The sequence below is a fragment of the Chrysochloris asiatica genome, unplaced genomic scaffold (assembly GCF_000296735.1).
Source record: "Chrysochloris asiatica unplaced genomic scaffold, ChrAsi1.0 scaffold00379, whole genome shotgun sequence".
Taxonomy (NCBI): domain Eukaryota; kingdom Metazoa; phylum Chordata; class Mammalia; order Afrosoricida; family Chrysochloridae; genus Chrysochloris; species Chrysochloris asiatica.
In genome coordinates this window covers 2020842-2041828 of record NW_006408897.1, presented here as the reverse complement: position 1 = coordinate 2041828, position 20987 = coordinate 2020842, and the positions used below count along the sequence as shown (strand labels likewise).

Here is a 20987-nt window from a genome sequence, read left to right as displayed (position 1 = left end):
ATAGGAATCTTGGTGTGATGCTGTAGGATATGCATGGTTCAAACCCACCAGCCGCTCCTTGGAAACCCTATACAGGGTTACTATGAGTTGAAATCGACTCAATGCACATAACAACATACAGGATTTTCAAGACTAGCTCTTTATGGGAGTAGACAGCCTCATCTTTCTCCCACAAAGTAGCTGGTGGGTTTGATTTTCTGACCTTACAATTAGCAGGCCAACACAAGCCACAGCATTACCAAGACTCAACTTTGTCTTTTGGGACTCAGCACAGGAATAACCTCCTCTTCCCAAGGACTCTTCTCTGATGCCCTTGTCTGCATTCAGTTTCTGATGTTATTAGTTGTCATCAAGTTGATTCTGACTCTTGGCAAGTTCATGTGTGCAGAGTTGAACTGCTCTGTAGGGTTTTCAAGGTCAACAGTTTGAGCCCACCCAGCAGTATCTACTCTGTGGGAGAAAGACTTGGCAATCTGCTTCTGTAAAGACTGCACCTAGGAAAACTCTGTCCTAGAGGGCCCCTCTAAGTCCAAGTCCACAGTACACAGCAACAAGCTAGCCCTGTCTTCCACTTGTAGTTTCTGTCTTAAGATATGTGCAGGTTCTTTTGATTGATCCAAGCTCCTTTCACAAATGACTGCAGCAGTGCATTGACAGAGAACTGCCAGAGGTTCAAGTCAGATTCAGAAGAGGATGTGGAACGAGCGATATCATTTCTGATGTCAGATGGAGCTTGTCTGACAGCACACCTCATCAATATTCCTATATTGCATAGTTTTAAACCTGAACTGGAGTCCTGGGATAAAGCACTGGACCACAAAGTCATTTTGAACCACATGGTCAGCAGTTCAAACTCACCAGCTGTTCCTTGGAAACCCTAAACAGGGTGGCTGTGAGTCAGAACCCACTCAATGGCACTTAACAACAACAACCAAACCTGAATTGCAATGATCAGTTTTCTATTGCCTTCCCCAGTAGACCTCAGCTCCTTACTCTTCCTTGGCACAGAGTAGACATTCAATAAATGATGACTGAAGGAAAGGCTAAGTAGCAGGCAGAAGAGTTCATAGAGAATATGGAAAGTTACTGGAGGGTTTTGGGGCATGGCTCAAACCCACTAGCCGCTCCTTGGAAACCCTATTCAGGGTCATTATGAGTTAGAACTGATTCAGTGACACTTAACAACAACACTAATAACATCACCACACCTAAGCTGTAAGATAATTGATCAATTAGCTATAAAACAGGGCTGCAGAAGATGAGAGAGAAGAGTTAAGAGACAGGGGAGAACAGACCAAAGAGCTAGTACTAAGAGCTTCAAGTAAAAAGCCTGAAGCTTGGTTACCGTGGCAATTGGAAAACAAGAATGGATCTGTGCTTCATTGTGGAAGCATTGGTATAAGCAAAAGCAAGTGTTTGCATGTGTTAGCAAGATGGAGGGAGGTGGGGAAGATGAGAAGGAATGTAAGGAGAAGAAACTGCAGAAGTCGGGAGGAAGCCCTGGATGCAGAGAGCAGTGGGGAAGGAGCTAAGGAGTGACAGTCTGTGAGAAATGCTCTGTTTGTTTTTAGAGGTAGCTTCAGCTAATTAGGACAGAAAGCAAATAGAATGGAGGAATTTTGAGCTCTGGGTTGAGTTTTGTCTCTGGGTGGTCTAAGCCTGCAAAAACTAACAAGTTAAGGCCTTTCAGAAACTTGTGACGGAAGGTCCAGTAATGGTGCTGTTTGTGACTCACTTTTAGAGCTTCAACACTAAAAAATCCCACTACCAAGTAGCCATTTACTCTGTTGAACTTTGTCCCCATATACAAGAGGACTTTCCTGGGAGACAGTGTTATTTCTCCATCTGGATGTTTTTTCAACTACACTGCAGTTCTCAGTTCAGTACCTTTTCCTATTTCTCACATTTTTCCTGTTTTCTGACTCTGAGTTTATTTTAGTCTCGTGTATCTCCTGAAATCTTTGCAGACATCTGCCTCTCTTGCCTTCCCCATCCATCCACCCCACCCTCCTCTTTCACTCCTACTTTCATCTCCTTACCCTCTCATCAGTTGCCTTAAGAGACCTAAAATAGCTTGCTCCCCCAACCCCACCCCCCTTCTCTCAGTATCCGGAGCCTCTTTGTTAGACATGTCTCAACCTGTTCTCAGCCTCAGACTAATCCTCTGTATCACTGAAAATGACAGATGAGGTCAGACTTGAGGAGAGAAGGAGGAGAAAATTTACCCAGGAAACCACGCTCATTCATAACTGGCTTTCCAAATGAGAGCAGACTATAAGTGTGTGTGTGTGTGTGCGTGTGCGTGTGCGTGTGTGTGTGTGTTTTCTGCTGGCAAGAACTCCAAATCCTGCTTTCCTCATAGCACATGCTTACATTCCAATATGTTTTAAACTCTTAGTATGTAAAAGGGATGGAGCATCAGAAATCTATATCCTTTGATTAGCAGCTGCTGGCATTCGTTGAGGAAGTGATCATTTTATTCTCCAGGATCCTCTAACACTGTGTTACCTTGCCAACTTGTAGGTAGAAGTTTAAGTTGCAGGGGTCTTCATGGGCTGTGAGTGCGGAAGAAAAAGTGCAAGCTGCTGATATTAACAAGGTCCCTGGAGTGGTTTATTAATGCCTTCAGTTTCCTTTTATTTGATAAGAGAAGGAAAGTGCTTATTCCTCCTGATAAGAGACCCATACTTTATATATTCAAATCCCTTTCGCCCTCAGTATAGCTGTTTCTAAGGAGCCCTGTTGGTACAATGGTTAAGTGCTCAGCTGCTAACCAAAAGGTCAGCAGTTTGAGCCCACCCAGCAGTATCTACTCTGTGGGAGAAAGACTTGGCAATCTGCTTCTGTAAAGACTGCACCTAGGAAAACTCTGTCCTAGAGGGCCCCTCTAAGTCCAAGTCCACAGTACACAGCAACAAGCTAGCCCTGTCTTCCACTTGTAGTTTCTGTCTTAAGATATGTGCAGGTTCTTTTAATTGATCCAAGCTCCTTTCACAAATGACTGCAGCAGTGCATTGACAGAGAACTGCCAGAGGTTCAAGTCGGATTCAGAAGAGGATGTGGAACGAGCGATATCATTTCTGATGTCAGATGGAGCTTGTCTGACAGCAGAGGATACCACAAAGATGTTTACTTGTGTTTTATTGACTATGCAAAGGCTTTCAACTGTGTGGATCATGACAATCTGTGGATAATGTTGTGAAAAATGGGTATTCCAGAATTTAATTGTACTCCTGAGGAACCTGTACATAGACCAAGAGGCAGTTGTTCAAACAAAACAAGGGGATGCTGAATGGTTTAAAATCAAGAAAGGTGTGTGCCAGGATTGTATTCTTTCACCACATTTATTCAATCTGTATGCTGAGCAAATAATCCAAGAAACTGGATTATATGAAGAAGAACGCGGCATCAAGATTGGAAGAAGACTCATTAGCAACCTGTGATATGCAGATGATACAACTTTGCTTGCTGAAAGCAAAGAGGACTTAAAATACTTACTGATGAAGATCAAAGAACATAGTCTTCACTATGGGTTGCACCTCAATATAAAGAAAATAAAACCCCTCATCTCTGAACCAACAAATAGCATCATGATAAATGGAAAAAAGATTGAAGTTATCAAAGACTTCATTTTGCTTGAATCCACTATCAACACTCATGGAAGGTGAAAGCAGCAGTCAAGATATCAAATGATGCAGACTCCTGGTTTGGCACTGTAGGATCAGCGCTGGACTGCAAACCACAAGGTCAGCAGTTCAAACCCACCAGCTCCTTGGAAACCCTGTTTAGGGTCACTATGAGTCAGAACCAACTCCACCACACTTAACAAGAACAACAATTGCATTAGGTAAATCTGCCACACAAGATCTCTTTAAAGTAGTCAAATTTGTCAGTTTGAGGACTAAGGTATGCCTGACCCAAGCCATCGCATTTTCAGTGCCTCAAAAGCATGTGACAGTTGAACAATGAATAAAGGAAGACCTTAGAATTGATCAATTTGAGTTATGGTGTTGGAGGAGAATATTAAAAGTACTGTGGATTGCTAGAAAAACAAACAAATCTGTGTTTAAAGAAGTATAGCCAGAATTCTCCTTAGAAGTCAGGGTGGCAAGACTTGTTCTTTCATACTTCAAATATATTATCAAGAGGGACCAGTCCCTGGAGAAGGACATCATGCTTGGAAAAGTGGAGGGTCAGCAAAAAAGAGGGAAAACCCCAACAAAATGGATTAGCACAGTGGCAACAGCAATGGGCTCAAGCCTAACAACAATTGTGATGTTGGCGCAGGACCCGGGAGTGTTTCTTTCATTCTGTTGTGCATAGAACCACTATGAGCTTCAACCAACTTGACGGCACCCAACAAAACAAGGTCCTCTCGAGCTGCTGTCCTAGCACTACTTTGCCTTTTATGCCAAATTCTTTGGGGAAGGAGCCTACACATTATTCCCTCCATTCACGGTATAAAACCTAATCTGGTTTTCTCCCTCATCTTCTGCCAGAACCTATCTAAAGAATCACAGATGATAATTCTTTAGTTCAATGACATTTTCTTTCTCCTCATTTTTCTTGACTATTCTGCTGCCCATCTTCCTTGGCGTTAGCCTGACTACTCTCATCCCTCCAAAAGCTAGGTTACCATAGATAGTTGACAGCACCCTCTTCCTACTACAGCCCCTGCCTTTAGGCATCTGCTTCACTAGCTTCCTCACCTCTCTTCCCTTTATTCTCACAGCTGTAAGGACTGTTTAAACTTCACCACAACCCCCTAGAGAACACCCTGAAAGAAAACTACCCAAACCACAGATAGTTCCAAGTGCCTGGAAGCAGTGTATGTGAAAGAATGGTGAGTGACCTTAAGTCCACAAGTTCACCTTATCTGGAGATCAATGAGAACACTTGCTTTTTAAATTTCAATGTTGGGGGAAAAAAAATTTTTTTTTTTTCAATGTTGAAGCCTCTTGTTGAAATGCAGACACAGTAGGTCTGGGATGAAGTCTGAGATTTTCCATTTCTAGTCAATTTTCAATTTATGCCCATTGCTGCTGTGTCGTGACTATATTTTGAGAAACTGGGGCAGTGATGGGTCAGTGATAGAATTCTCCTCTTCCATGCCACATACCTGGGTTTGATTCCCAGCCAGTGTACCATGTGTAGCCACATCTGTCTTGTCAGTGGAAGCTTGCATGTTGCTATGTTTGCTGAACAGGTTTCAGTGGTACCTCCAGACTAAGATGAACTAGGAAGAAATCTTGGCAATCTGCTTCTGTAAATCTACAAATGAAAACCCCAGGGATCACAATGGCTCAATCAGAAATTGATCATAGGGATGGTGCAGAATCCGGCAGTATTGAGTTCCACTGTACCTAGGCTTCCCATGTATTCTGGCAGATTGTTCTTGTTGCTAAGTGCCATTGAGTTGGTGCCCACTTATAGGGTTTTCAAGAAGTGGCTGATGGATTTGAACTGCTAACCTTGCAGTTAACAGTCCAGTGCTTATAGTATAGCACCAGACCAAGACCCCTCTGGCAGACTGTATGGTAGCTACAAGGAGAAAGAGGCTAGACCACAATTATTTATCTAGGATCTGATTTTGTTGGGGTTTTTATAAGTTGTTTATGCATCACACCTGGAATGTAATTGTCTCGAGGGATAGGGTCCTCCTGTTTGCATCTTGAATTCCCCCTTGATGAGGTTCTCTGGGGTCTTCCTATAAATGCTTCCTAGAGAGGACCAATGCTTAGATATTCATATCTTCCAGTTTTGCTTTACAAGCATTAATTTATCCTCAAATCACAACTGTGAGGTAAGTGGATACTTTAAGTCATTTATTTTTTATTGTGAATTATGTGAAGGTTTACAAAGCAGATCATTTTTTCATTCAAGAGTTCATAAACATTTTGTTTCATCTCATTAATTGCCATTCCCACAGTAAAACGTCACTCATCCCACTTCCTCCCTGTGTTTTCTGTTTCCATCCCTCCTTCTTTCCTAACCGTGCTGAACTTTGTCCTTGACTAAATGCTGCCCTTTTGATATCTAATGGTTAATTATTCGAAGGTGTGTGACTCTCTGTGGCGTTACTGTTCTCCTTATTGTTGTGCTGTTAAAGTCTATCTAGTCAGTTCTGACTCATATGGACCCTGTATAGAGTTCCCAAGGACTGGCTGGTAGGTTTGTGGTTAGCAGTCCAGTGCTGATCCTACAGTGCCACAAATCTGTTTATTAGACTGACAATTGAGCTATGGAGGTGAGTTCATATCTAGCCCTGAAAGTGACTAAGGGATATATCTTAGGGATTTCACTCTAACTGACCCAGTAAACCTGGTCTTTTATTTATTATCTTTTATGATTTTGAGTTTTGTTGCACAGTTTTCTCCCAAGTCAATACTTTAAAAACAACAACCACAAAAAACTATAGACAGAAACCAAGAAAAATGAATGACTTTCCAACTAATGAGTCATATTTTCAGACTCAGGTCCACAAATCCTTTACTCAGAGGAATTAATCCAGAGTGAATTCTAACACTGCCTCTTTATTTTGGGCTTGATCATTCAAGATGATATCCTCACCCTCTGGATTTCCTTTACTCTTCTTTCCTGTCTGATAAGTAAGGGACTCTCTGCTTACCCTCCAGCCCTTTGGTCTGTCTCATAGGAGTGCATTCAGCTGCAAGCTCCCTGTTCAGAGGCCAGATGCCCTATGCTGAGGTGATTGCAAGGTTGGGAAGTAGACAGCTGGGCCAGCCACATGCCAGAATCGCCCACATCTTTACAGCTGTTCTCAGCAGTGCAGATTTGGAGTGACTTTTTTTTAAGGCCTTTTTGAAGGGGGCAGGGGTGAGGAAGAAAACCACAGAAATCATAAAGCAATAACAACCCTAGCTTAGAGTCCCACTTAAATTAAGTCTGAAATGGGATTTCTCCAGGGCCATAAAAGTAAAAGTCATTCCAGTCGCTAAGGTAGTCACACTTTAGAAAGTGAGAGAGTGAAGTGAGAATGCAGATGCCAAGACACTTACTTTTTTCCCCTAAACCCAAAATAAAACTTGGAAATTGTCTGGAAAAAGGAGATTATAGGGGTCACTTGAGAAAAGCCAGAGGGGAAGCAAAGCAGGTGGGGTCTTCTTTCTTGCCTTTGATCCATCCTGCCCACAACAAAAGAATCTGACTCCACCCCCACCCAAGGCACATAGCCCCTTCTTTCACTTCATAACCCTCCTGCTCACTTCCTGCAGATCACCTCCTTGTCTGCAGATCCCACTGGGTTGTAGCTTCCCCGCAACCCCCAGGTCTAGTCAAAAACGGCAAGATGTTGCCATGAATCAAAGAAAGCCTACAAGGGGAAAGAAAGCAAGCAAAGAGGCGCGTTTTGGATTTCTCCATCTGAGTGGTTCTGTGATTCATTATCTGTTCTAGAAAGCAGCACATGCAGTTCCAGCAAAGGGATGGGAGAACAAAAATACTGTGTAGCCCACGTTTGGGGCTGGAATTATGACTATAAACTCCTCTGGCTTTGCCTCTCCTTTTCTGTATCTGGTCACAAGCCAAGTTGATTTTCAGCAGCTGTTCTTATTTCTAGGATGGAAACTCCCTCCCCACCCTCTACTCTTATGATGGAATTGGAGGTCTGGTGAGGCACAGGCAGAGCTGTGGCTTGATCTCCAGACACCAGAGTCCCTGTGCAAGTCTCATGGCCAGGAAATCCAACTTTTGCTCTTCCTTACTGGCTCTTGCAGTCCAAATCACAACTCTTTCCTCAGCAGTCAGACCCTTCCCCAGGACAACAAGGGATGTGAGTATCCTCAAGAGAAGGTCAAGGGAGGGAAGACCCAGACAGAGATGGAAAGAGAAATGGGCCATTGCACTGAAGGAAGTATCTATGCCACAAAAGGTAGGATGATGCTGTGGTTGGTCAGAAAGAAACAGCCAAACAGATATGGATCATCTCAGATTCAGGTAGGAGGAGCCAAAGAAATTCTTGGATCCCAGAACAACTTCAATGCTTTGAGACTAGGAAACACAGACAGATTTGCACAGAGAAAGCAGAATGGTTTTCCCTTGACCTCAGAGAAAGCAAGTTTTCAGCTGCTGCCTGACCTAAGAGCCCAGAGGCGTGGGTCGAAGAACAAGCAGTTGAGAACACATGGCTTTCAAAACATCCCCAAGTTCTAGAAAAGCAGAAAAAGTCTTGCTTTGACATCTAGTTGGAATGATGAGGTTGGAACAGCCCTGCCAAGTCTCAGTTCATAGTGAGAAAGTAGAGGGCTAGGGCCAGGGCTGCCTTTGTGATAACTGGGGAAAGCTAAGTCTTACATGCTGTAAGTTAGAGATAATGGCCTATCACATAGATATAAGGGCCTATGTCCCTGAGTACTTTTAATATATAAAACTCTCAATAAGTAGATGTGCCAATAAATGTCACAGGCTTGAGCTATCCCAGCTTCTGAACAGAATCTCCTGCTAGAGACACTCTATTGGAGAACTAAGGAACTTTCTTTTTATAGCTTCCAGAAGCCGGTAGCCAAGACTCTTCCTCACCTGTCTATAAGTGGGCAGTGTCCAGTGGTGTAGGGAACTGCTGGTCTGAGAGTAGGGGAGAGGGAGAGGCCCTTTCAAGAATGCAGTCCCTGGAGGCCTCTCCCCCACAACTCCTGGCCTTCAGGATTCCAAAGGTCTGAGACAAACTCCAGAATATAGTTCAGCATAGAGGCTGTGGACGTCTATTCCTCTGGGATAAAGCAATTGCTAGAGAGGGATTTTATTTTTAAGTCTCATTCCCACTAAGCAGGGATGGTAGCGTGGAGAACTGTTTGAATCAGGAAAGCAGCATTCAACTAGGTGTGTGTATTCTTTTACACTTTGTTTTCACTTATTCTATTTTCTACTATATCCTTAAGAATTGTCATAGGAAAACTTTGGGGGCCACAAGCTAAGATCACCATGATTCCTCATATCTATTCTCCTTGGACTGTGTTTCTCCTCCCAGGGGTTTGCACTGGGTAGAATTTTAAATTTCAACAATGGTTCAAATGCTTGAGGGATAAACTGCTCGTTACTGGAAAGAGCGCCAGGAATCCTGGGAAGCAGGTCTCACTCCCCACTGGAGTACAGCACTTAACAGTAATGGCTTCTTTCATAGTCATGCAAAGGTTGGACCAATGCTTCTTTTCATTCCAGTCTTTCAGTAACTGCTGGGATAAAAGCAAGCCTAGGAGAAGAAAAAAAATCACAAACAAGAATAAAATATTTATGGAAAGGGATCAGAAGTCCTTTGGTTACTCAGTGAACTGAACTAAGTCTACTCAAAAAAAAAAAAAAAAAAAGGATAAATGTCCATCAACCTATGTCACAGTGGGTATTAGCCTTTTAACCCCACCACACAGCTAGGTTCCTGTGCTTAACAAGTTGAAGGACTCAGTCTAACCCAGTGATAAAATGGGGCATTTTTGTCACTATTAATTCCTTTCCTAATATTTGCTACGTTCTTATTCTGAGATGTCCTGGAGGCACAATGGCTAAAGCACCTTGCTGCTAACTGAAAGGCCAGTGTTTTGAACCCAGCAACTGCTCTGTGGAGGAAAGATGTGGCAGTCTGCTTCTGTAAAGATTATAGCCTTTGGAAACCCTTTGGGACTGTTCTACCCAGTCTACTATGAACTAAAGGGGGTTTGGTTTTATTCTGAGACGTGTTCTTCCAAAATTGTTACATAACCCATTCCCTCCAACTTCTCATCTCCAAATCGAATCCGTGATGAATGGAAAGAAGGGAAGGGTTATTAGGTGCCATAGAGAAAATTCAAGTATTCTGGAGGGGCACTTCAAGTTTTCCATCATTAATTCCTTTCCTCAAATATCCATCATTTCTATGCATGAAGGCAGGCTTAAAATAACATGGTTGATAAATACTGTAGTAAAAACTTTGTTTTCTATTAATATGATCTTAGAGTATTTGTCAAAAAGAATTTAATGATTTGCTGAATGTGAAATTGATGATCTTGTCTGCAAACCTTCACTAAAACTTTTAAAGAAAGACACCAAACATCTGGTTTTTACACAGCAATTAATGTTTTTGGTTTTCCCCACCCCCTGACCAGAGATAAGTTTAATTTAGTCAAGAAACCAGTCCCTCCCAGAGTGGTCAAGAACTTGGTACCAATGCACTTCTAGTCACACGGAATCTGATTTGGGTGTGTGATAACCCCACTCTGGCACTGGGAAAGCTTTTTCTGTTAACATTAGGTGCTGTCAAGTCCGTGGCTTAAGAAATATCCAATGCTCAAGCAATTCAGACTAAAAATAACTCTGTGGGATTTTTTTTTTTTTTCTTACTCATCCAGAGAAAGCATTTGTATGTCAACAAGACCTTTGCTACTTGAGTGTTTTCACGCCTACTTACTCCTCCCTGAAAATAGAGTTGTTTGATACAATCAGGAAAGTCACAAGGGTGGTGTGAGACACATAGAAGCAAAACTACAAGATGGAACAAAGTTCAGTGACTTGTAAGTGTCCAGAGAAAACCAGAATAAAAGAACCCAGCATTCACAGATATATGGTCGGTAATTTAAAAATAGATTCACCCTTCTTATACATATATTCTTACACATATAGACAATTCTGTAACCAGAATAGAGCTGATTTACACACCATTAATTTTTTACATTAACAATTGAGTGTTTGCTGTGTATGAGGTACTTTTCTAAGAGCTTTATATGCATTAACTAATATTCACAAAGTTCCGCAGGAGAAAGATGAGGCTTTCTGCTTCTGTAAAGATTTGCAGCCTCAGAAACCGTGTGCAGGGTCACTATGAGTCACTAACAACAACATGAGTTAGGTGCAGGTATCCTAATTTTACATTTGAGAAAACTGAGACACAGAGAGAAGTACCTTGTCTAGGGCTCTAGCTAAGTGATATAAGATTCAAACAGGCAGTCTGGCTCCAGGCCCCAGGCTCAGACCTCTATAGTTGTTGTTGTTAGGTGTCATGGAGTCAGTACCAACCCATAGCCACCTTATGCACAGCAAAATGAAACACTGCCCAGTCCTGGGTCAGCCTCACTACTGTTGCCAGTCTTGAGTCCATCGATGCTGCCACTTGGCCAATCCATAGTACTACTTCTAAAATAAGATTGAAGTGATACAATCTTTTCTAAGTCCCTAAAAAGCTATATCCTTCTATCAAATATGCCAATTTACAATCTCTAATTTAAGCAGACACATAGTATCATGGTTCTTTTTAATGAGAACTAAGGTTCAGCAGGAAACTCTAGTCTCACCTAAGTAATATACCAATTCTTTCAAATGCACCAAATATCACCTATTTTCAAATATAAAAATTCACTGAGATACCTGTTTGCACATAATGATTACTTTCTAGCAACAGGAAATGTTTGCAGAATTAAGGCCTTAACTTAGACACCTTCTGCAGTTTAGACAGTATTCTTTTTTTTTATTTTTAATGTCTTATTGTGAATTATGTGATAGTTTACATGGGAGAACATTAGTTTTACATTCATTCTATCTTATATCATCTCATTGCCATAGTTATAATCACCTCCATGCAATCCTTCCCCCATACGTCCCAGGTCTTCAGCACACAGTCGCTCGCCCTCTCTGGATCTAAAGTCTCCAGCTGCTGCATCACTCCATCTCTGGCTCCATTTCAGGCATCACTGCTTCTCTGGGTAGGGTCCCGCTCTCTGCTCTTCTCCCTTGATGGTCCTAGGGACCTCTGCTCCTAGACTGAAAAGTTAATCACTCCCCTCCTTGCTATAAAACATCTACCTTTACATTTCTGACCCTCACGATCAGTACTGATAACAATTATTCACTATTGTATCACAAGAGACCTTTCTGCATTTCATTGCATCAGCCCTGCCTAGTCAGATTGAATACTACTCACTGGAGATTCTACCTTCTTCCAGGCCCTCTGGATCTAGGTTCCTTCTTGAAAGCTTGTAAGCCAGTCACTTCTTGCCTTTGTAGCCCCCCACCCCCATTTTGGGTAGCCAATGTCCAAGTTGCCCATCCCTGTCTACTCTGTGTGTGGAGGGGATGGGAATGATTCTTGCTGTAAGGACTTGTTCCCTCTTTTGAGCTACTGCTCCATAGGTGTAGGTCAAGTTCATCAAATTCTGAGAATACTTTTTTTTTTTCCTCTTCTTTTTACTTCTGGTTGAGCTCTGATCATCCAGTCACTGAAGCCAGGATAAGTGGGTATTATCTGCAAGTGTGGGTGTTCTTATGCATATGCCCTCTCTTCTTATCAGCTGGGCACTTCACTCTCCACTCTAGTCCTCTGTGGCTATGTCACTGATTCTGGGCCCAAGAGTCCCCAGGTCTTGCCACACTGCTGGCCAACCAGGTCTTCACCCACGTTCACAGAAGTCTATTGAATGTTGTAGGGCTTAGCTCACCGCTTCATTGCTGTTTTTCCCTCACTTCCCCTTATCGGTGTGTGGTCACCAATCACAGTGTGTATTTCCATTGAGTCTTAGTCTTGGAAGGGGGTTTGCACTGAGGGGACCCGACCACTTGCCTTGATGTTTCCTGGGAGTTTAGTCAGTATTCAATGGCTCTTTTATGGGTATAACAGAATTTAAGTAGCTAATCTCTAAAAAAGAAAAAAAAAGCCAATTTTTAGAAAAGCCTAGCTAGAAAATGTTTAATTCTAAGAATTTATTATGGTGGACATAAAATAAGAAGTTATTTTTTGAACCCTTATGCTTGAGGAGCCACTAATAGATTTACAAAATTGTCAAAACACTAGCCAACTCAGCTATGACAGAACTTCCAAGTCAAAGCACCCTTTGGCTCCAAGGCCATATAACATTTACTTAAAGCTGTGAACTAATTTCTTCAGTTTCTCCGATCTCTTAAAAATTCTTATTTATTTCTAAGTTGTTATAGACCAGTGCCATCTTTTAAATTCTCTAATTGGCTTGCTTCTGAAATATTCAATATGCTTCAAATATTAAACACTATTTCCTAGACAAAAAGCTTTCTTGAATGCAGTAATTTTAGTAAAATCAACTGATGACTTGGTTGTCATTACCTGTTTACCACGATCCAAACAGTGATATCACCATTTGGGTTACAGGAGCAAATCAGGAAGTTTTAAGTGAGAGATGGTATTTGCCTAGCCCTCTTTGGCCTCCCACTTTATCTTGTTTGAAAGGAGCCATTTCCCTTTCACTGAGGCATTTGCTTTCTATGTATAAAAGGGGAGTGGGAGTGGAGAGAAGCACTTAAAATTTCCAACCTGACATCCACTGGAATGCAGAGGTGGACCTGACCAGTTGGGCAAGTCAGTCACATCAGCTTCCTAGTGTCAATACTAGACTCCTTAAGCTAGCTACTATCTAAACAATCCCCCTCCCTGCCCCCATAACAAAGCTAAAGATGATCCATGGTTTATAATTTAATGGAGACTAAAACAATTTTTTTGTGAAAACTACCTTTGTGGATGAGAAAGGCTTTAAAAGTTGATGTTACAGTTATTTAATATTAAACAGATAGCATTCAATTAGACTGTTGAAAATCCAACTGGCCTCAATAGACTTTTAAAGGGCAGTTCTAAGTGGCATGTTTCAACACAGGCAAGCCACTGACATTCTAATACCAGTCCTCTGATATGGAAGGAAAACTTGAAAATGTGTCTCTTTTGATACTCAGTGAAGTCTGCAAACAATGTCCCCCATCTGTGCATGACTGATATTAAGAACCACACCTTCAATTTTTTGGTGGAGACCTTAGTTCCCCTCATCCCGCTTCCTTCCCAACAGAGACGGGTGATTACAGATAAGGAGCCAGTGAGGTTGCTTCAAAATATTTAATACGTGTTAGACACGTAAAGTTACATTTTTATACAAAAATCAATACATCGAAGGAGAAAATACTGTACAAAAAACCTTATCAGCTCCCCCAACCTTTATACAACAAAGACTGGAGTCACTCTATCTACAAAACCATAAGGTCTTTCCACTTAGGGCTTCTGTCTGTAAACTTTGTTTCATTAAACACTTTTTAAAAGCACTATGCAGTAGTTCGACTTAGAGCTTTTAAAAATATAACTTTTCTCTATAAACTCCGCATTTCTAAGCTTGAACTCTTCTGGAACGTTTATCAAGTATCTTTTACCCTATGAGGAAGAGAAGGGCTGTCAGTATTCGCCTTTCCAGAGTAAACACAGGGTATAAACGTTTCTTCAGTGAGCGAGAAAGGTGGGGAGAGACATAATACAAGTCTCTAGCTCCAGATTAAATCCCTAGAGTCTTGGGAAATCCTGTGAGGAAACGCCACTGAGGCTCTGGCGTGGTTCTAACTTTCAAGTGAGGGGCGTGTGTAAAGTCCCTTCCTCCCCCGAGATCTAATGGGGAACTCCCCAGACCTTTTCTCTGCTTCCTTCTTGCTGCTGTCGTCGGAGGAAAGTCCCTGTCTGCCCCCAATCTCTTAAACCCCGGGGAAGGGGTAGCATTCAAGGAGGACAAAATAAATCTTAATTCAACAAGACAAACTTACATACACACAGACAAACACATACACAAAAGTTAACGATCGTTCTCTTTCCCAAACCCTCGAACTTGGCCCAAGTCTCAGGATGAGACTCCCGAGAGAGTCATGGCACACACAGCAGGGCCACCAAAGCCCAAGGGTAGTTTCTGCTGCCCAGCAGCAACCAGTCTCCCCAGTGCCGGCGCCTGCGGTCCGGGGGGCGCCCAGCCCTCACTTCAAGGACACCGGCTGCTCAACCTCGGTCCCTCACGGGAACCTGGGGAACTCAGAAGGCCACGATGGCTGTGCTCCAAGGGTTCATGTCTCTCAGGACCGGTTTCTCACAGCAGATCTGCCCAGGCTCGGCGGCTTCCGGCCCGCTCTCTTCACCCTCTTCTTCCTCCCTGCCGCCTCCGGGGCTTTTTTTCCGTAAGAGTCCCGAGAAGCTGGAACCGAAAATGCTAATGAGGTTCGCTACATTCCCGGTGTCCATCTCCTCCTCGTTGTCTCCCCCGCCCGGCTGCTCCTCCAAGTCCCGGCGGGGCTTCTTCAGCGGGGTCGAGCCCGGCGCTGGGCAGCCCACTCCGGCCGCGCTGCGCTTCCTGGGGCAGACCAGGGGCGGCGCAGGGGGTTTGGTATCGGAGGGCTGGGACGAGCAGCAGCAGTCAACGCGGTGGGCCCCGACCTGCGCGCCCAGCCGGTCTTCCCCGCCTGGGGGGCAGAAGCAGTGGCAGCGCGCCACCCGTGGTCCCTGGGGGGAAACGTCCAAGGCTCCGGCGGGACCTCCGGGTCCTCTGGCCTCCACCTCTCGCGGTCTCTCCACGCGGCGCCAGGCAGGTTCTGCCGCCTCAGTCTCTCTGCTCTGAAGAACGTCCCTGGTTCCCGTCACGGAGACTGGCGGCTCCGCGTCATCTGTCCCCGGCTGGCCTGGGCCCACGGGGCGCTCCGGCTGCGGTTCAGGCTCCTGCCAGGCGGCGCGGGCGGCCAGCGGGGGTGGCTCCCCCCAGCCCGCGGAGGACTTCGCCATTGGCTCCCCGAGCTGCTGCTGCGGCGGCGGTGGCGGCGCCAATGAACTCTCCGCGGGGCCAGCCAGGTAGAGTCCGGGACACGGGTCACTCAGGTACACCTGGCGGGCACTGCGCAGCACCAGTGAGACCAGGAGATTCTTGTGCAGTTTAATGCCGCCGCGCTGGACTCGTGAGTTGTAGATCTTGCCCAGGGAGATGCTGACGATGCGGTGAGCCTCCAGCTTGAACTCCATCCTGCCTCCCCGTTTTCCCGGGGCTGGCGCGGAGGTGAGAGGGGTGAGACCCGGTCGCAAGTTCAGAAGCTGGGAAGGGAAAGAGAGGCGTAGACAAGCCCGCCCCGTGGGTGGACCCTCAAAATCTGAAGACTCGGAAGAGAAACGACTTCGGTGACGCGCTAGACGACCCACTATCCTCTACACTAAAAACAACTGCCCGCTTTCAGGTCCGGTCACCAACTGAGAGGAGACTGGCAGCCCCGTGCCTTTTATACGAGCCTTGAGCTCCAGCCAATCACGATGAGCCGCCAACCGTTCCGGGCCCAGCAGGCACGCCCCTGTGCTCCGCTTCTGGCCAATCAGAGAGTGAGGTGGGGCGCCTGGGCCGATTCGAACGTTAGTCCCGCGGAGCAGGCTCTTAAAGGGGGCGACAGCGGGCTTGGGACCCACGAGGGCGAGTCCGGATTGGGAACGGAGGTGATGGTTGTAGAAGAAGGCGTATTCATTGCTACTAGGGTTATTTGGATTTAAAGATTATGACATGTTTACTGGCTTGCCGGAACCAAAACTCTGAATTAAACCATTCAAACTTAGACCATTGTATGGTCTCGGACAGGCTCTGCTCTTCAATAATACCCTGCTCCTTCCCTGATCAACTCATTTCCGGGCGACACTCATCTGTAAGCGCCAGGTGTATTCTAGCGGAAAAGAGAAACGATGGCAATACTTGGGTAATTAATAGTCCACTTACAAATAGTATGAGTACAAAAATTTTGGCAGATAGGTAGGTAGGATCGCTATGGTTCTGTAAGAAGCACTGGATGGCGTACCACATATCAGCAGTTCGAGCCCACCATCCGTTAGAGGTAGAAAAATTAAACTTTCTGCTCCCTCAAAGCCTCGGAAACTCAATACAGGGTCACTATGAGCCGGCACTGACTCAGTGGCACTTAACTATATATCTATATTATCTATATCTATAACGTAGTGGTTACGAATCGGGCTGTGAACCTCAAGGTCAGCAGTTTGAAACTACAAGCTGTTCCGCGGGAGAAAGATGAAGCTTTTTGCTTCTGTAAAAATTTACATCCTCGGAAACCCTGTACAGGGTCGCTATGAATCGAACAGACTCCACAGCACATAACCACCACCACTACCATATATGTGTATAATATAAATATATATATCAACATATATGTTATATATAACACATATAAACATATATATTATATAGCAACATATATATATCTATATCTATCTATAGATAGATATAGATAGATTTTTTGTTGTTATTAGGTGCCATGGAGTCAGTACGGACTCATCGAGACCCTATACACAACAGAACTAAAAAACACTGCCCGGTCTTCTGTCAATCTCAAGATCATTGTTACACTTGGGCCCAGTACTGCTGCCCCTGTGCAAATCTATCTGCTTGGGGGTCTTCTTCTTTTTCGCTGACCCTCCACTTAACCAAACATGATATTCTTCTCCAGGGACTGGTCCTTCCTGATAGTATGTCCGAAGTATGAGAGACGAAGTCTGGCCATCCTGGCTTCTAAAGAGCATTCTGGCAGTACTTCTTCCAACACAGATTGTTTGCTCTTTTAGCAGTACAGGGCACTTTGAATATTCTTCACCAACACCATAACTTAAATGCATCAATTCTTCTATGGTCATCTTTATTCATTGTCCAACTTTCATATGCATATGAGGTTCTTGAAAATACCATGGATTGATTGGATTAAGAGCATCTTAGTCTTCAAACTGACATCTTTGCTCATGGACACTTTAAAAAGGTCTTGTACAGCAGATTTGTCCAAAGGAATATATTGTTTGATTTCTTGACTACTGATTCCATGAGTGTTGATGACTGATCCAAGCAAAATGAAGTCTTTGACAACTTTAATCTTTTCTCCATTTTTCTTGATATTATTTATATATTGTTGTTACGTACAGTCGAAAACCTGTACAGGGTTTCCAAGCAGCAGGTAGTGGATTTGTATTGCCAACCTTGTAGTTAGCAGTCCAGTGCCGATCCTATAGCTCACACCATAGGGTCCATGGTTTGAGTCCACCAGCCACTCTGCAGAAGAAAGATGAAGCTTTCTGCTCCTATAAAAATTTTAAAATTTCTGAACCCCCACATTGTGTTGCTATGGGTCAGAACCAGCTCTAAACTATAGATAGATAGATAGATAGATAGATAGATAGATAGATAGATAGATAGATAGATAGATAGATAGATAGATATCCTGGTGTGGTGCTATGGGTTAATGTGCTGGATTGCAAAGTCGCTTTGAACCAAAAGGTTGGTGGTTCAAGCTCACCAGCTACTCCTAGGAAACCCTATACAGGGTCACTATGAGTCAGAACTGACTTGAAGGCTCTTAACAATTCTCTCTCTCTCTCTTTCTATGTGTATGTGTGTGTATATATATATATCTAATGGGAGTTCTGGTTTGGCACTGCAAGTTAATGCGCTAGACTGCAAAGTCAGTTTGAACCTCTAGGTCAGCGGTTCAAGCTCACCAGTCGTTCCTCAGACACCCTATACTATTGGTCAGAACCAACTCGATGGCACTTAACAACAACAACAGCACACACACACACATATAAGAATCCTCTGACCTCTAAGTCAATGGCACATACTCTTTACTGCCTGCCAATTCCAAAAGTGCCTTAGGAATTACTGAGTGGTGCAATCAGTTAAGAGCTTCTCTGTTATTAGCTAAAAGGTTGTCAGTTGGAACCCATCCAGAGCCCCTCAAAAGACAGGCCTGGTGATTTGCTCTGTAAGGTCATAGCCTGACACACATGGAGTCAGAATGGACCCAACAGCAACTAAGAACAAACGTTTCTGTTTTGGGTTTTGCCATTGAACAACATCTATCATTTGTTCTCTAGATTCTTGAACAAATCGGTTGTCAAATATGTTGCAAATGTAAGTATTACAAATTCTCCATGATGACTTTTCTTCAATACAAGAACTGACCAATTCACCCTTGGAAAAATCTAGCAAGTTCTAAAAATACAAATAGGGAAGTTCTGTGGCCCCATTATGATGTCATGATTTCATTTTGCATCATGGTAAAAATGTAGGGGAAGGCTGTTCTAGAGTTTTCTGATTAGTCAACAACTTATTCCATTTATTGATTCTGAGTATATGATATCATGGCAGAACTACTACACAGTTGTCTAGAATCCAGAACTGGGATCCTAGACCAGACTTATGAATTTGGGCGAATGACCTTAGGGCGCTTTAGTTTTCTCCAGCTCTAGCAAGAAGAAATTACATAGTGTCTGTCCTATTGTGAAAAAGATAAGTGACAATTCTCAGCCACAATTTGAATCATAAAACGAAGTGCAGCTTTCTTGTAGTCTATGTAGGACTGTTGACCTGATCCTGCAAGTGGGTTTGGCCATGTGTGTTTACTTAGGGGAAACACTACTGAAAGGTGAGCTCATTAATGGCCAATTCACAATCAGGAGGCCTTCCAACGAATGACGTTGGGTCAGGAACACTCTTTTTGTTTGCCCATATCTTACTAATAATAACTCTGAGATTAGAGGATATGAGACCCAGAGTTCCTCCCCCAAGAAATTTCAGCCTAGATAGAGGAAATAAAATAATTAAATAAGGACATAATCTTGAAACCAAGTAGTATATGTTGAATAATAACATGAAGAAATTTTTCTTTTCTTTTCTCTTTCTTTGAGAGTTATTAGTCACTATAAAACAGTGGTTACAGCAAAGGCTCCTGAGATCAGCTTCCTTGTTTACATTGCCAGCTCCATGTCTTCTCTGCTGTATGTCCTTTGGAAAGTTATTTCACTTCTCTGTGGCTCCTTTTTGTTTTCTCATTAGAAAATGGAGATAAGAATTGCCCCTATATTGCGGATGAAATATTGAGGATGAAACAAGGTAATACATAAAAAGTTCTTAGAACAACAACTGAAAGAAAAAGACTATTAATATCGATGTATGTGAGTTGCACATGTGTCTCCACTCCATCTACACACTGATGTGGAAGAAAAGTCTGAAGATAGAAGGACCATAGGCACAAGACAGTTTCACAAAAGAAGATGTATTTGAAAAGTGTTGAAACACTCGAGGAAGGATCCACAACTTTCAAGCAACAGCAACAGCAGAAGCAGTGTCTAGCATAGGAAGCATTTCACTTGGCAGATGTGCCCGGCACCTGCCCTGGATTAACTGGAAAGGACTGCAAGCAGAAACTAGGACTATATGATACTGGTTCCTAGATGTCTCAAGGAGATGGGACCACAGTTTGCTACTAAAAGTTGTTGAGTAAGATAATCACAGAGCGGATAAAATTGTTGACTCAGGAAATCTACTTAATTATGAAGCTTATGGGACTTCAGGCTCAGAAGTAGGGTAGAGGTAGTGAGAATGAAAAAAGAGAGACAAAAGTAATTTTTGTGATGAAAATAGGATGTTCTCCTGACACCTTCTAGTGCAAACTTCTTGCCTTCAGTGAAGACTTCGGATCACCCAAGCTGATCCATGTCACCATCCTCAGAGCCACCACGAAGGCCAGTACATCCCTTCATCCTTGCACTCACCACACTTTCCTGCTACCTCCAGCATCTCTTCCAGATCATCTCCTCAGTGACAGCAAAAACCCAAGTCCTTTAGATCTGTCACCAGGACATAGTCAGAATATTTTACACTTGATGTGACATAGACACTAACCATCAGAATAGGGTTCTGGAGACCCCTCCCAAAGTGCCAGAACTTATGGAAAGCTCCTTTAGAAAGGGGGACTGTGGCAGAGGTTTTACCAATTGGCTTGCAAGCATTTAAATAGCTTAACAACTGGTGTGGCCATACCAGTGCATGCTGAGTATGATGAGTTTGGATTAATGAATGCTGAGGGATAATGTGCTGGACTGCAAGGTCAGTTTGAATCACAAGGTTGGCAGTTCAAATCCACCAGCCACTCCTTAGAAACCTTTTATAAGGTTGCTATGAGTCAGAACCTTTTATAGGGTTGCTATGAGACAAGTTTGGACAACATTGCGGAGTATGAGTATTCCAGAACAATTAATTGTGCTCATGAGGAATCTGTACATGGACCAAGAGGCAGTTGTTCAAACAGAACATGGGAACACTGAATGGTTTAAAATGAAGAAAGGCGTGCAACAGGGTTATATTCTTTCACCATACCTATTAGCGTAGTGGTTACAAATTGGGCTGTGAACCTTAGGCCAGCAGTTCGAAACTACCAGC

The 20987-nt window shown here is 43.4% G+C and overlaps 1 protein-coding gene across 1 annotated transcript; it reads right to left on the bottom strand.

Moving 5' to 3' along the window:
- Nucleotides 1-14779: 14779 nt before the first annotated feature.
- On the bottom strand, nt 14780-15754 carry IER5 (immediate early response 5). Its single transcript, XM_006876433.1, has one exon. The coding sequence runs from the start codon at nt 15752-15754 to the stop codon at nt 14780-14782; it is 975 nt and encodes a 324-aa protein (XP_006876495.1).
- Nucleotides 15755-20987: the final 5233 nt, after the last annotated feature.